Raw genomic sequence first — 12,856 nt, 5'->3', positions numbered from 1 at the left:
TAATGAGTTTTAGAGTCTTTCCCTATACAGTAGTCTGATCTTTATACCTCATCCATGTGCATGAAGTCTCTATATAAATGCTTATGACCTCTTCTCCTAAGAGCAACTTAATTTGTTAACATTGACTAACTTGTTGAAAGGCCTTGCATTGAGTTGTTTGTTAGGAAATTTAGGAGACTAATTGGTAAGCTAGTAAATACAAAGATGTTCATTTTTATATGATGCTTTTGCCTTAAATCTGAAAGGAAAAGCTGTGGACATGATCATATGTTCCCTAGGTATAGAAGAACGAGCAGAAATTCTAAGACTGCGGAGACGTTTTTTGAAGGACCAAGACAAACTCAGTCTGATTTATGCCAGAAAAAGCCTGGCTGAACAGAAAAGAGAAAAGGTTTGTCAATCCAAATAAGTTTAAAACTTTAAGTCTCGATGCTTTTTGCAGTTTTGTACTTCATCTCTTGTAGTAACTTTGTGAAGAAAAGGTAGGTGTAAGGTACTGGTTGCTACTTTTAGAGCTTTAGAAGGTTTAATTTGGAAATAATACTATTTGTGGCCTTAAAGCTAAATTATGTTACTTAGCATGGGCATGAAAAGAGCTGGATGATAACACTTCCAGTCTGCCACTTAAAGTGCATGAAATGATTTTATGTGATGGGAGTCCCTAACAGCTATTGGGAAGCTCTTTACAGTTGTCAGTCTGGAGCTGCAGAAATAGTTGGAGAACATTATCCAGTGTCTGAAGGTGAACTCAAAAATGTGGTACAGCTGATGGACTAACCAGAAATGTCTTGAACTTTTAACCTGAAGGAATGTCAGTCATAATCTTTTGCTGAGTGTTTATCAAGGCCAGAAACTTACTACTTTGTGGGTTTCCTGGTTGTGTTATGTACTTACAATAAGTCTAAGTGTTTTTAAGCTCTGTAGCAGTTTTTCAGAGGTTCCTGTTACTAAAAATAACACACATTATCATAAAAAAATGATAGCATTTAGTCCCAAGAGCAGAGGAACCCAGGACTGAGAGCTACCAGTTTGAGACACTCCTGTAATACTCTGCAGATGCAGACAACTGTGTAAACAGAACTTATGTCTGGAAGAACCACACCAACTCCTATTTTAGCCCATTTATTTTTACTTGCAGGCTAAGGCTACCATTTCCTCCCAGCCTACAAGAGAGAACCTGTAAATGTGTTCTGTATGGCAGTCCAAAATGCACCCAACAAAATCCCCTTTTAAACGCTTTTGAACACTTCCAGTGATGGTGTCTCCTCCACTTCTGTGGGAGGTTTGTTTCAAAGCCTGACCACTCCTTTGGTGAAAACTTTTTCATAGTATCTAATTTAAACATCTCCTGGCAGAGCTTGAGACCATTTCCTATTTTTTAACATGATTTATGCATTTCAGGAGATGAAATCTGAGCTGAAGATGAAGTATGATGCCCAGGTTACTTTGTACAGAAGTTACCGTGTGGGAGACCTTCCTGACATCCAGATTGAATACTGCAGTCTCATTGCCCCTCTGCAGGGCCTTGCCCAGGTCTGTCTGCTGTTCAAATGTCACTTGTGATGTTTTCTGGTAGGGAAGGTGTCATGTAGCTGGGCAACCACTTTGAAAGCTGATTTGTAGTTTGGCAGTCAACCACTGTGATACACATTTAAAGACTGTTTTGAGTGTTTCTTCTGCCTCTGTGCTGGTGCAGTGTTCAGAGAAGGGGCTTTGTTGCTTGCCTCACCTGAGCAGCTGAGGACTGGATATATCGGCTGTTTCCATTTCCTGCAGGTTCTTCTGGTCTCTGCAGACATTATTGCAAAGGACATCTCACTGTTCAGCAACAAAACAGCCATTTCTCTTGTATTGTATGTCTGTAATAGACTTGTAAAGATACAGAGTAGCTTAGTGTGACTAAGACTGGACTCAAACTGCTCAGTAAAGCTGATCTAGTATTCCTTTTCCTACATGAGAGTGGAAGAAACTATAGACTGAACTGAACAGTAGTCTGAATCTCATTTTGCAGTCCTTGGGAAATCATAATCTTCCTGATTACCTTTGCATTTCATTGCTTTTGATAGTCCCTTATCTCTCTGTAAAGGGTGGAAGTAGCACACTCACGAGTTCTCTGAATAGCCTTAGATAAAGAGTTAGACCAAATTCCAGACCCATGATAGACAAAGATGCATAAGATTATGTTACACAAACAAATGTGTTTATGGATTGAAAAAATGCCTTTAAGTCTTGGATGAAATTGCCTATCTGTACAGACAGTCTGTCTCTCTGTTAGCTGACTCAGTTTTTAGGACCAGGACTCCTCACACATTGATGTCTTCTTTTTTTTCCTGAAACTCACTTCATGGACTGTGGTATCCCTAACATGATATTGGGTGTCTGTAATGGGAGCTGTGAGTATGTGAAAATTGCAAATTCCACCCTCTCCCTAATGCTCTGGCCTGAAAACCTGTATTGCCTTGAAGTTTCTTATGTAGAAGAATTGAAATGGGATTTGAGAGGGTAGTGCAGTAATTCCCAGCACAGGTGAGATGTGTGCCAGACTAAATAGTCCACTCCCAAAGAGTGTCTAGGGATCAGGTTCAGGGTGGATCATATCTTTTAATTTTATTTAGTAGTCTATTGTGTCACAGCAAAATTCGGTAACCTTACTGTTTTTCTTGTAATTTACAGAAAGATCCAACATTTGCCAAGCAACTTTTCAGCAGTTTGTTTAGTGGAATTTTTCATGAGGTAAAAAAATCTAAAAACTCTTCTGAGAAAAACACCATTGTCCAGAAGCTGCTGAACGACTTCAATAATTTCCTCAGTATGAGCCTGTCATACTTTCCACCGTTCATTGCATGCATCCAGGTAAATCCTGATATATGGCATGAAAGTAGCTGGATATGATGTCTCTCTGAATGTGTGATAAACGCAGTGGTCGTGAAGGTCAAATACTGTCACTGAAGTTTAGAGAAAGATGGGAGGAGAATTGTTAACCAAATGGGTATTTCAAGTGACACTTAAGGTGAACAAGGTAGTTCATACCTCTGAACTGATTTTTCAAGGTTTCTATGATTTCTGATCTCTAGAGTTTGAGTCACCTTTTAATGTTTTAATTGCATCAGTAACAAGAAGAGGTTTGATTACAAATGAAAACCATTTCAATTGAAGTGGGAATTGAGAACAATTGAAAGGGTTATGTAGGTGTCTTGCTTATCTTCCTGTTTCTGGGAAGTGCTTACTGAGGAATTCTTTGATGTCTTGAGGATATCAGTAGCTGTCAGACCGTTTGTTGTTAGCCTCTCTTGTTTATTTTTTTCAAATTAGTCCCCTGAAGTAGTTGTCTGGGGATTTTCAGTAATGAAGGAGGGGCTCACCAGAGGATGAGTGGGTGCACCACAGTTGTTTCACTGGAGAGGAAACACGAGCCTTTCTGTTATGAAAATATACTGACCTGGAATAGATTGTGAATTTCAACTTTTAACCCAATTTTCAGGGAGATAAACCTTGTCCCAGCAGATGTTACATACCCATTGTCACTGCATTTAATGATTCTTATCAATTGTATTGTTGTTGGATTCCTAGCTCTCAAAAGAATTTTTTTCCAGTGGTAGCTAATGGTTTCTTTTTTGTCATGAAGATTTAGGTACTCTGTGCCAGTAGGTGTCATTCCAAATACGGGAGAACCATCTAGTTTGAACTAGCTTTGTAAACAGAGAGACACTTTTCTTCTTAGTACTTGTAATTGCACATCTGAAAAAATGCAATTTCTTGTTTACTTTTTTCTGTGCAGCTGCATGAAAGGTCAAATACTATGGGGATTTTTCTGGGCTGTCTTGGTATTTTTTGAGCCAGCGTCTCACAATAGCTGTCTGTTAATATTCCCTCTTGACATTGCATTGCATTTGTTGGTTCTCTGTCGTGATGACATTATATGTGTTGAATTATGCTGTCTAGACCCTGCTAATGACACTGTTGCATTAGGCTACTTTTTTTTCTGAATAGACATAGAATAAAGACTCAAGAAGTTGGTAAGTTCAACTTCATCAAAAATATGGACTTTGTAAGGGCAATAAGAACATCTCCTTGCCATCCTCATCAGTAACAAAAGTACAATATCATGAAGTCCAGCCAGCCTGCAAGTAGTGAGAGGAAGTTTCTTCCCAGTAGGGAATTGAGTTCACATTGATCAAGAGAGCAAGCTGTGAGTGTGAGCAAGAGTACAGCAGTGTCAAGGCTTTCATTTGACTCACAAAGACTGTCCTAGTGGCTTGGCCATTTGGAAGTACAGCTTTTCTTTCCTGTATACCAACAGCATAATAAATACTGGCTGGTTTCAGAATGACTTCCTACTTTACTGCTGTTTCCTTCTGGTTGTTTGACTTTTTAATCTTCTACAGGTTCACATCCCATCAGGAGAGTAACTTGGTGGGTTAAAAGTGCTGGTTTTATCTACACATATAATGTTTAAATTGACTATGAAACTCTGGGATTCACTTTCAGGCAAATTAAGAGCCAACTAGAATACTAAAAGAGGTTAACTCCATGACAAAAGTTTACATAGCCTCCAAAGAGATTCTTGGCCTCTGAAGAACATATAATTGCTTTAGAAATATTTTAGCTGCCAGGCCAGCTTGAATGCCATTCTCCCTAATCTTTGAACATAAGGTGCAAGTAGACAGTGCTCATTGCATATGGAGCAGGGAACATTCCCTCTGCTTTGAGAAGATAAGTGATCAAATAGTCACCAAAATGCAATAAATAGAAAGATACCTCCTTTGATGTGGGATGACATCTGTAAATTTTGGGTTTGGGAAGGATATTCGTTCTTGGGACATACCATTACATTTACACAGTTCTTTCACTTTTTCCTGTGTTATGAAAAAGGGCTTTTGATCTTACCTTAGTAAAGTTGTTCTTAAGGTTTTAGATTGTGCAGTTGTCACTGTGTTCCTGATGTAACCCATAAAAGCTGGCAGTCAAGGAATATGTCTGGGACACGTGTGCAGCTAATTGAAATTGCCTTAATAGTAGTTGAAATATATATGCTAACCCCTCATTGGGATCTGCCTGGTCTGTAACTCGGAAGCTACAAGAGACTGGTTTTTTTTCCTCTTTCTTTACTGTGCACAAATTTATTAGTGTGAGAGTCCCAACTTATAAATTGTGTCTTGAGTTTGCTTATGCCAGGTGTCTCCTCAGTAGTTTTTTGTGATGACTATCACTTATCAAAGCAATGTAACCTGGTTATTCTCGGTCTCCTGTTCAATTTCCAAACAGTGGGGATTTTTTCACACAGTATTCTTGAACATGCTGTGTTGCAAGAATCTGATTTTAATTTTTGTTCTAATATGTGCTGCTGTTTCTTGTAATGAAGGCTATACTGTGCCTCTTCCGTGTTGTGAATTTTTTTCTTCTGCTTATTTAAGATAATATTGCAACTTTTCTTGGTGGAAAAGAAAACAAAGGAAAAGCATAACACTGGTTTTAATAAACATGCTGCTTTCTTGCTTTATTTACCTGTATTTAGAATAGTGATTTAAGTATTAAAAAAAAAAAAAAACTTAAACTAAACAAGAATGCTTGTCCCTGAAGAAGAGATTATTCTGAGTTGAACTAATGTTAAATATAATAAAGAGAAATATTGTCATGTCTTTAAATTGGGCAGGAGTAGATGAGTCCAGTACTAGAGGAGCCTAACAGGAAGCTGTGATGTGCTGAAACTGACTGAGTGTGTGGATAGAAAACCTCCAGCTCAGAGAAGGCTTCATAGTAATTTGTGCCTTTGGCTTATGGCAGGAATGCACCACTGAATAGGCTAAGTGGAGCGCAGCTGCTGTACAGCAGGCAAAATCCTGCCAACAAACAGAAGGAAAAGTTCAGGCTGTCAGTGTGTCCATCTACCTCTCCCCCACTTTCCTTGTGATTCTATCCAGAGAGTTGTCCCATGTCCTGGAGCCAAAGTATATGGGTTACTCTGTCCTGTTCTCTGTCCAAAGTGCAACAGCACAGAAGGAAAGGATTCCAGTTTTCCCTGAGTTGGGAACTTCTGGAGGCCTAATGGCTTATTTCCAAAGCTTGCACTATAAGAAAAAGGATACCAAATAAGTGATCTGTATAGTCTTACACCAAATAGACACACCTGTTGTTTTATTTTACAGGAAATGAGTTACCAGCACAGAGAGCTACTGGAACTGGACTCAGCTAATGTGAGCACGAGCTGCCTTGCAAGTTTGCAGCAGCCAGTGGGCATCCTTCTCCTGGAGCGTGCCCTGATGGCTCTGTCCCCTGCAGAGGAGCCCCCGTCCAAAAGGATGCGTGGGAGGACAGAGCTGCCCCCAGATGTGATCAGATGGATTGAACTTGCTAAGTAAATTCTTGTTTGAGATTATTTACTCCCACTTAGGCTTGCCTTGTGAAGAACTCTGCTTTTGTGGCGTGTGGGATTTCTTTTTTTGTCTGTCTTTTAGAATTAAAATTAGCTTTTCATTTATTCTCAGTTAATAATGTCAGTGAGAGCAGCGAGACTTTAAAACTGCATTCTTATGGTGCTGAAAAGACTCATAAGAAGTCAGACTGCTGAAAAACATCTTGTTCATAGCTTTTCAACTGCAGCAGTTTCCATAGTTCAGCTATTGCCCTACAAGATGAAGTTTATGTAGTTAAGTATGTATTTCTGATCTTACATAAGAAATACTTCCTAAAAGTTTACTATTTCAAGCTGATAGTATTATTGCTTTTTTTATTTAGATAGCATCTCTTTCCATTGATATACATCTGCTGAGCTATTTAAAAGATTTCTCTTTTCGATTTTACTAGGCTCTACAGATCCCTTGGGGATTATGATGCCCTTCGTGGCATTTTCAGTGGTAAGATTGGGACTAAGGAAATTACACAGAAAGCTTTGTTGGCAGAAGCAAGGAATGATTATGCTGAAGCAGCTCAATATTATGATAAGGTAAGAAGAAAAGAAGATATTTTTGTTTCATAAATCTCTCATGACTTAAAACTAATCAAATTAGAAAAAAGTGCAATTATCTAGGCAGACAAATAAAAACACGTGAGCGCACTGCAGCCCTGAGGGAGCAAATTGCATGTGTTCATGGCATGAGTTGCAGTGGGTAAAATTGAGGACAGATCTGTAACCTTCTTTTAAAATGTTCGCTCTTCAAAAATGCAGGTTTACTGAAGACAGCTACCTGAAATTAATTTATGCATTAACACTGCCAAGTTTGATTTTTCTGCATTTAATGTTGCTGTCACACTCTGGTAAATGGATAGGTATTTTTATGAGACAATGAATTACAGTTAAGTTGCTGATGACTTAGAATTGAAGCAGATTCTTGGCTGGAGTCTGGCACTATTCTCCCCTCCAAATTCATTCCCTAGGCACTCTCCCAAGAAGACTGGCAAGATGGAGAGCCAACAGAAGCAGAGAAGGACTTCTGGGAACTTGCATCTCTGGAATGCTATGACCACCTCACAATGTGGAAGTCTTTGGAGTACTGTGCTACTGTTAATATTGATAGTGGAAAACCTCCAGACCTAAGCAAAACATGGAATGATCCATTTTTTCAGGTTTTTAGAAATTATTTCATTGATACTGTACTATTTTTATCCCTGCAGAGATGTCCTACAGTATTGAGATTATGGATGAAAATCAATTGCATTGTTTGGGTTACTTTATTATGGAAATTAGTGGAGAATCTGATACAGTAAAAAAATTGAAACAATTACTTCTGCTTGTTCTTTTTGATGTTTAATTTTTCAAGTCTATGGCAGGTCCCATGGGACCAGCTTTATGGTCTCCTTCTTCCTTTTGCAAGTCTTTTTTGTTGCTTTTCTCTCTTATATTTGTTTCCTGTTTTAAGAAACCATGGGTTTTGAAACTGGTGGAATTTACTAATAACTTCTTGAGCTATAGGAAAAGGCTCCTGTGATTTATTAGCAAATAGGAATTTGTCTAGAGGAAAAATATCTTTTAAAAAATTCAAAATGTTTTTGTATTTATTTGATTTAGAAATAAAGACTATGTTCTCACTTTGTAGGAGACATATCTACCCTATATTATACGCAGTAAGTTGAAGTTACTGCTCAGTGGAGAGAATGACCAGACTTTGCTAACCTTTATTGATGAGGCAATGAAGACAGAACAGAAGAAAGCCATTATAGAAATGCACTACAGCCAAGAACTTAGTCTCCTGTACATCCTGCAAGATGATTTTGACAGAGCCAAATACTACATTAGCAATGGCATGCAGATCTTCATGCAGGTAATAATGTCTTCTGTCTCTGTTATGGTTTTTTGTGTAAACTGGAACAGTGAAACTGCTGTTGCTATTGCTGCTGCTAGTGTTTCAAGAGAAACACTCAAATGCAATGAAATTTAGTTGCCTTCCATGTAATGTGACAAAACTTCTAAATTCACTGGTTACAATGACGAAAGGCGAGTGAGCCAGTGGAGTGCATCCTCCCGTTTTAGTTTGTTTTGTTTTGCTGATTTAATCTTTTATACGTTTTTCAGAGTAATTGTTTGTGCGGACAATAAAATTTTATTTTGTTCATCTTTTCAGGAACCTCCTGTCCCCAGAACAAGCTTGCAAAGAGTGTTGCATTGAGAAGTTACAAATTCCAACCATTACCAAGTTTTGATTAGACTGTAGGACTTTGCTAAAACCTAGCATAGGAATTGCAGCTTGAATATGCCTCTGTGCTTGTCTAAAGCAGAGCTGCTCTCTGATTATCAGCTATTAAATTACTTGTAAGAGGTTTGGTTCTAATGCATAACATACAGCAGCATCAGATCAGTAATTTGTAGACCACTGAACAGAACCATGCTTTAAAATCTGTCTTTGATTCTCTCCCTTCCTTTCAGAGCTACTCCAGTATTGATTCCTTGTTATATCAAAGTCGAATGACCAAACTGCAGTCTGTACAAGCTTTGACAGAAATACAGGATTTCATCAATTTTATGACCAAGAGAAGTAAAGATTTTTTTTTTCTCAGCAATTTTCCTTTTGTATTCAGTAATTGTGATTCCCTGAACTTTGAATTTCTGAACTGCTGTTTGAAGAAGCAGAAGTCTGGAATGACTTCTTACTGTCTTCTTGACAGTAAGGCCTATTACAGTTTTGTAAGATAGGACTGAACATAACTTTGTGTTCTATTGCAGTGTTTAATTAGCATAATGCTTGTGATAAGAGTTAAGCATCTCTTTTGAAAGTGTCAATTAAAGTTTTAAACTTTTTATTGAACTAACTTTTGGTAGTAAATAACAGTTAGCAGAGATAAGAAAATGGATGTGGTATATAAGTTGCACCTACTGACTTTAGGCCTGAAGTACACATGTATGTGCATAACCCAAATTAGATATTAAATTTAGTTAACAGTTCCACTATATTCCAGCATGTTCATATATGGAAAGGAAACTACCTGGTGGTAATCCCCAGTGGCAGTGGACAGAGATGTCCTTATGGAATCCCCTGTGCTTCAGTAATAAACAAAAATAATGTGATGATCACTAAGTAGTATTTTTAGTGCAAACCTAAAAATACAAGTGGGTTGCTTAATTGCGGTTTTCTGGTCTGAATGTTAGACTATATTTTGTTTAGTCTGTTTTCATGCTGTTTGGCTTCAGATGCATTTCAAATGTTCTTAATTGATTTCTAGGTAACCTAGCTTCAGAGGCTTCCCTTAAGAGACTTCTCAGAACTTGGACAAGCAGATACCCAGATGCTAAAATGGATCCTATGAACATCTGGGATGATATCATTACAAATCGGTAAAATTGCGTTCTTGGGTTAGCTTGTTGAGTTCCAGGAAGTGCTTTTCCTAATGCTGCTTGTTTTTGTCTGGGAGGGTTTTGGTCCAATGTGGGACTTTTTTTTTTTTCTCTTTTTTAACTGTGGTAGTAGCTTTCTATATAACTGGGGAGTTTGTGTGACTAACTTGTGATGAGGAGCAAAAGGAGGTTGAGAAATGTCTAGGGAATAAATTGTATTTTGATAGGGAAACATAGATGTTAGTTTAGTCATTGTCTTGCATCTGTGATTATTTGCGCTGTGTAAGATGGCCCATTGCAGCAGCCTTTAAACATATTCACTTGTAATTGAGTAGATTAGCTGCATTTTGCTCAATGGAACACCGCCCAAAAAAGGCCAAGCAGTTATGAATAAAAATACTTACCTGCTTTGTAGGCAGTTTCAAAATGAAGGAGCATACAAAACCAGCCTAGCCCTGTCACTCTCAGTGCTTCACCTGTTTATGGGAAAGTTAATAACCAGTGCTTTAATTGGAGACTTTGTTGTGCAGCTGTTGCTAGAAAGAACAAAGGCTCTCTGGAGACTCCTTTGGATTAGCTCTGAAGAAACTGAAATACTTTTTGAAATTTGAAAGTTTTCTGCCCTTGTGTCTGTCTTCCTCCCGATTCATTCTAGTGAAAATCTAGTTTAGTCCTCCTTTCCTGTGTGGTAACTTCTTCAGTAGCTCTGCTGATACATACTGTGCTCTGTGATTTATTTTGTTATCTCTTGGTGTCAGGAAAGCATGGCTACAGAAGAACTTATTGCAGTTCTATATTAGGAAGAATACATGGCTTGCTTTTGAAAAAAGTCTCAAAACATTTATGACTTGGAGGGTTGTCTGGGTTTTAAACACTTTATGTGCTTTTAGAAAACCTTTGTCTCAAATTAGTAACAAAGGATGTGCCCAGTGTCACTTCAGAGTGTAGTGCTGTCCTCTGCTTTGAGTAACAGTCTACATAATGAGATGTGCTATTAAATTAGATATTAAAATAGTTAAGTAACAGGAGCAACAGGATTCAGCACTGATTCATGGCAATTCCCTTTCCAAAGGTGAGTGTGGTTGCTGGTCTGTTCTGCAACACAGATTTTGATGTTGGCACATGTTGATGTGATAAAACATTTGAATAACAGGTTGGCATAAAACACAGCCCAGCATTCACACTAAATAATTGAGACTCCTGTTTGTTTGCACATCTGTGAAGCTGGAATGCAAGTGATGGCTTGGTGAACTTAGGGACTGTAGCTTGCACAAAGGAACTAACTAATAAAAAATCCCACTCTATAATGGACATTTTCTAATACTGATTTTGTAAGTTTGAGATCCTGAATGGTCTCAGGGTCAACCTTACCCCTGTTAGCAGTGTCCAGACTCTGAGGCCTGTCTTTAGCTCTGATAAAGGTGATAGTTATAGTTTGACTTTTTTTATTAGTTTTGTTTGCTGTTAGGCAAATCAACACTTTTGAACATTAATTTCCTTGAATATATATATGTATAGTGATATATATATATAGTGATATATATCTATGAGTGAATATAAATAGAGTGATCTATACCCTGTTGTTGTTGTGCAGGTGTTTCTTTCTTGACAAACTGCAGGAGAAACTTCCCTCTGATCAGGCCAATGACAGTATGGAGGTGGATGGAGAATACAGTGGTGGTGACCAAATGGAAGTGGATCAACATAGTGAAAGCATTCACTCAATGATTAAAAGCTGCAAATTTAATATGAAAATGAAGATGATAGAAAGTGCCAGGAAACAGGTGAATATACTGTCTGATAACTTCCAATTTGCTGAGAAAATACATAGGAAAAGCTGGAAAAGCCTTTTAGGTGGTCTTTGGTACCCTTTTGCCAGGGCAAACCTTGTCTCTCTTTGGCCCTGCTGTCAAGGACATTTTGAAAGCTCAAGAAAGTCAGTTCCACAATGAAAGAAAAGAACAGGACCAATGTTAATTATGAAGTTGATGGTAATTTGTCATTACTGGAAATGTGCCTGAAGTCCCCTTTGATCCACAGATGGTTTTGGACACACTAAAGAGCAGATGCAATATCTGAAATGTTTCAGTCTTTAATGGAAGGGATGCTTGCAATAAAGCATTATGCTTCTTATTTATAAATAATCTCTTCTGTACAAGAAAAAAGATCAAATTCTGATTGAATTAGTATGATTTGCTTCAATCAGCAGTGCTGAATTTTTTTTTTTCACAATTTCCATTACTGCTGTTACTTAACACTAACAAAGAACTCAAGTTAAGTGACTTAGAAATTTTGGGTTGAATTTGGCTGTTGAAATGACTGAAGAAGCCTTTTTGATAATGGGCCTTTGGTGTTTCAAGCTTGAGACAAGATGAATAATTAAGTCAAGTTCTCCCATCTTCTGCGAATGCTGCAGAATTCTGCAGTCATTAACAAGAGTTTATTTTAAGCAATCTGATAAGCAAATACTACATTATTGCTTTGTTGACTATACACTCTTGAAGGAGTAAGTGAAAAATAAGATTTCCTTTAATGTTACTTGTATGAAACTTCTCATCAAAACACATGCATAAGTGATTTTTGTAATGCTATCTTAAATCAAGTTGCATTTCCCATATGTGTTTGTCTACACAGCAGTTAAATGCTTCATGCAGCTGGAATTATTTTCTCAGTTGTTTAAACCCCTGTTCTTATCATTTGGTATTCAAACTTCTCCATTAGCACAAATATGGTTCTGAATATGAGACCCCGCAAGCAGTGAACATCTCTTTGCCTTGCTCTAACTTCACTTGTATTACTTAAATCTTCTCATCCCTGATTTGGTTGTGGGCAGGTTTTAGTTCCTCTTCAGATATATGGACTGAAAATTCTCTTAATCTGAATGCAGAACAGCTTTGCAGTGGCCAAGAAGCTCCTGAAGGACTTGCGCAAAGAAGCCAAAACGAGGGAGGACTGGCTGGTGAGGTGGAATCACGCCTATTGCCGCTTCGCTCACAGCAGCAGCAGCAACCTGAGTTGTCCTGAACGCCTGCTCTCAGTGTTCAAAACCATCTCCCTACTTGGTAACAGCCTTTGCTTCACTTTGTTTGT

The 12,856-nt window shown here is 38.0% G+C and overlaps 1 protein-coding gene across 3 annotated transcripts in view; it reads left to right on the top strand.

Annotated features, from left to right (window-relative positions):
* Positions 1–12,856, top strand: part of PRKDC (protein kinase, DNA-activated, catalytic subunit) — an 85,013-nt gene that overhangs the window by 54,283 nt on the left and 17,874 nt on the right. For all 3 annotated transcript variants that reach the window (XM_033058353.2, XM_033058344.2, XM_033058360.1), the window contains exons 60-70: positions 279–391; positions 1,402–1,533; positions 2,674–2,853; positions 6,147–6,355; positions 6,805–6,943; positions 7,375–7,563; positions 8,034–8,258; positions 8,861–8,969; positions 9,655–9,766; positions 11,361–11,550; positions 12,654–12,828. In XM_033058353.2, the coding sequence (XP_032914244.1) occupies positions 279–391; positions 1,402–1,533; positions 2,674–2,853; positions 6,147–6,355; positions 6,805–6,943; positions 7,375–7,563; positions 8,034–8,258; positions 8,861–8,969; positions 9,655–9,766; positions 11,361–11,550; positions 12,654–12,828 (1,773 nt within the window). The remainder of the gene's footprint in view (positions 1–278; positions 392–1,401; positions 1,534–2,673; positions 2,854–6,146; positions 6,356–6,804; positions 6,944–7,374; positions 7,564–8,033; positions 8,259–8,860; positions 8,970–9,654; positions 9,767–11,360; positions 11,551–12,653; positions 12,829–12,856) is intronic.

This window comes from Catharus ustulatus, chromosome 1 (genome assembly GCF_009819885.2).
Source record: "Catharus ustulatus isolate bCatUst1 chromosome 1, bCatUst1.pri.v2, whole genome shotgun sequence".
NCBI classification, from domain to species: Eukaryota; Metazoa; Chordata; class Aves; order Passeriformes; family Turdidae; genus Catharus; species Catharus ustulatus.
Note: the sequence above shows the minus strand (reverse complement) of the source record. Positions and strands in the feature narration are given on the sequence as shown.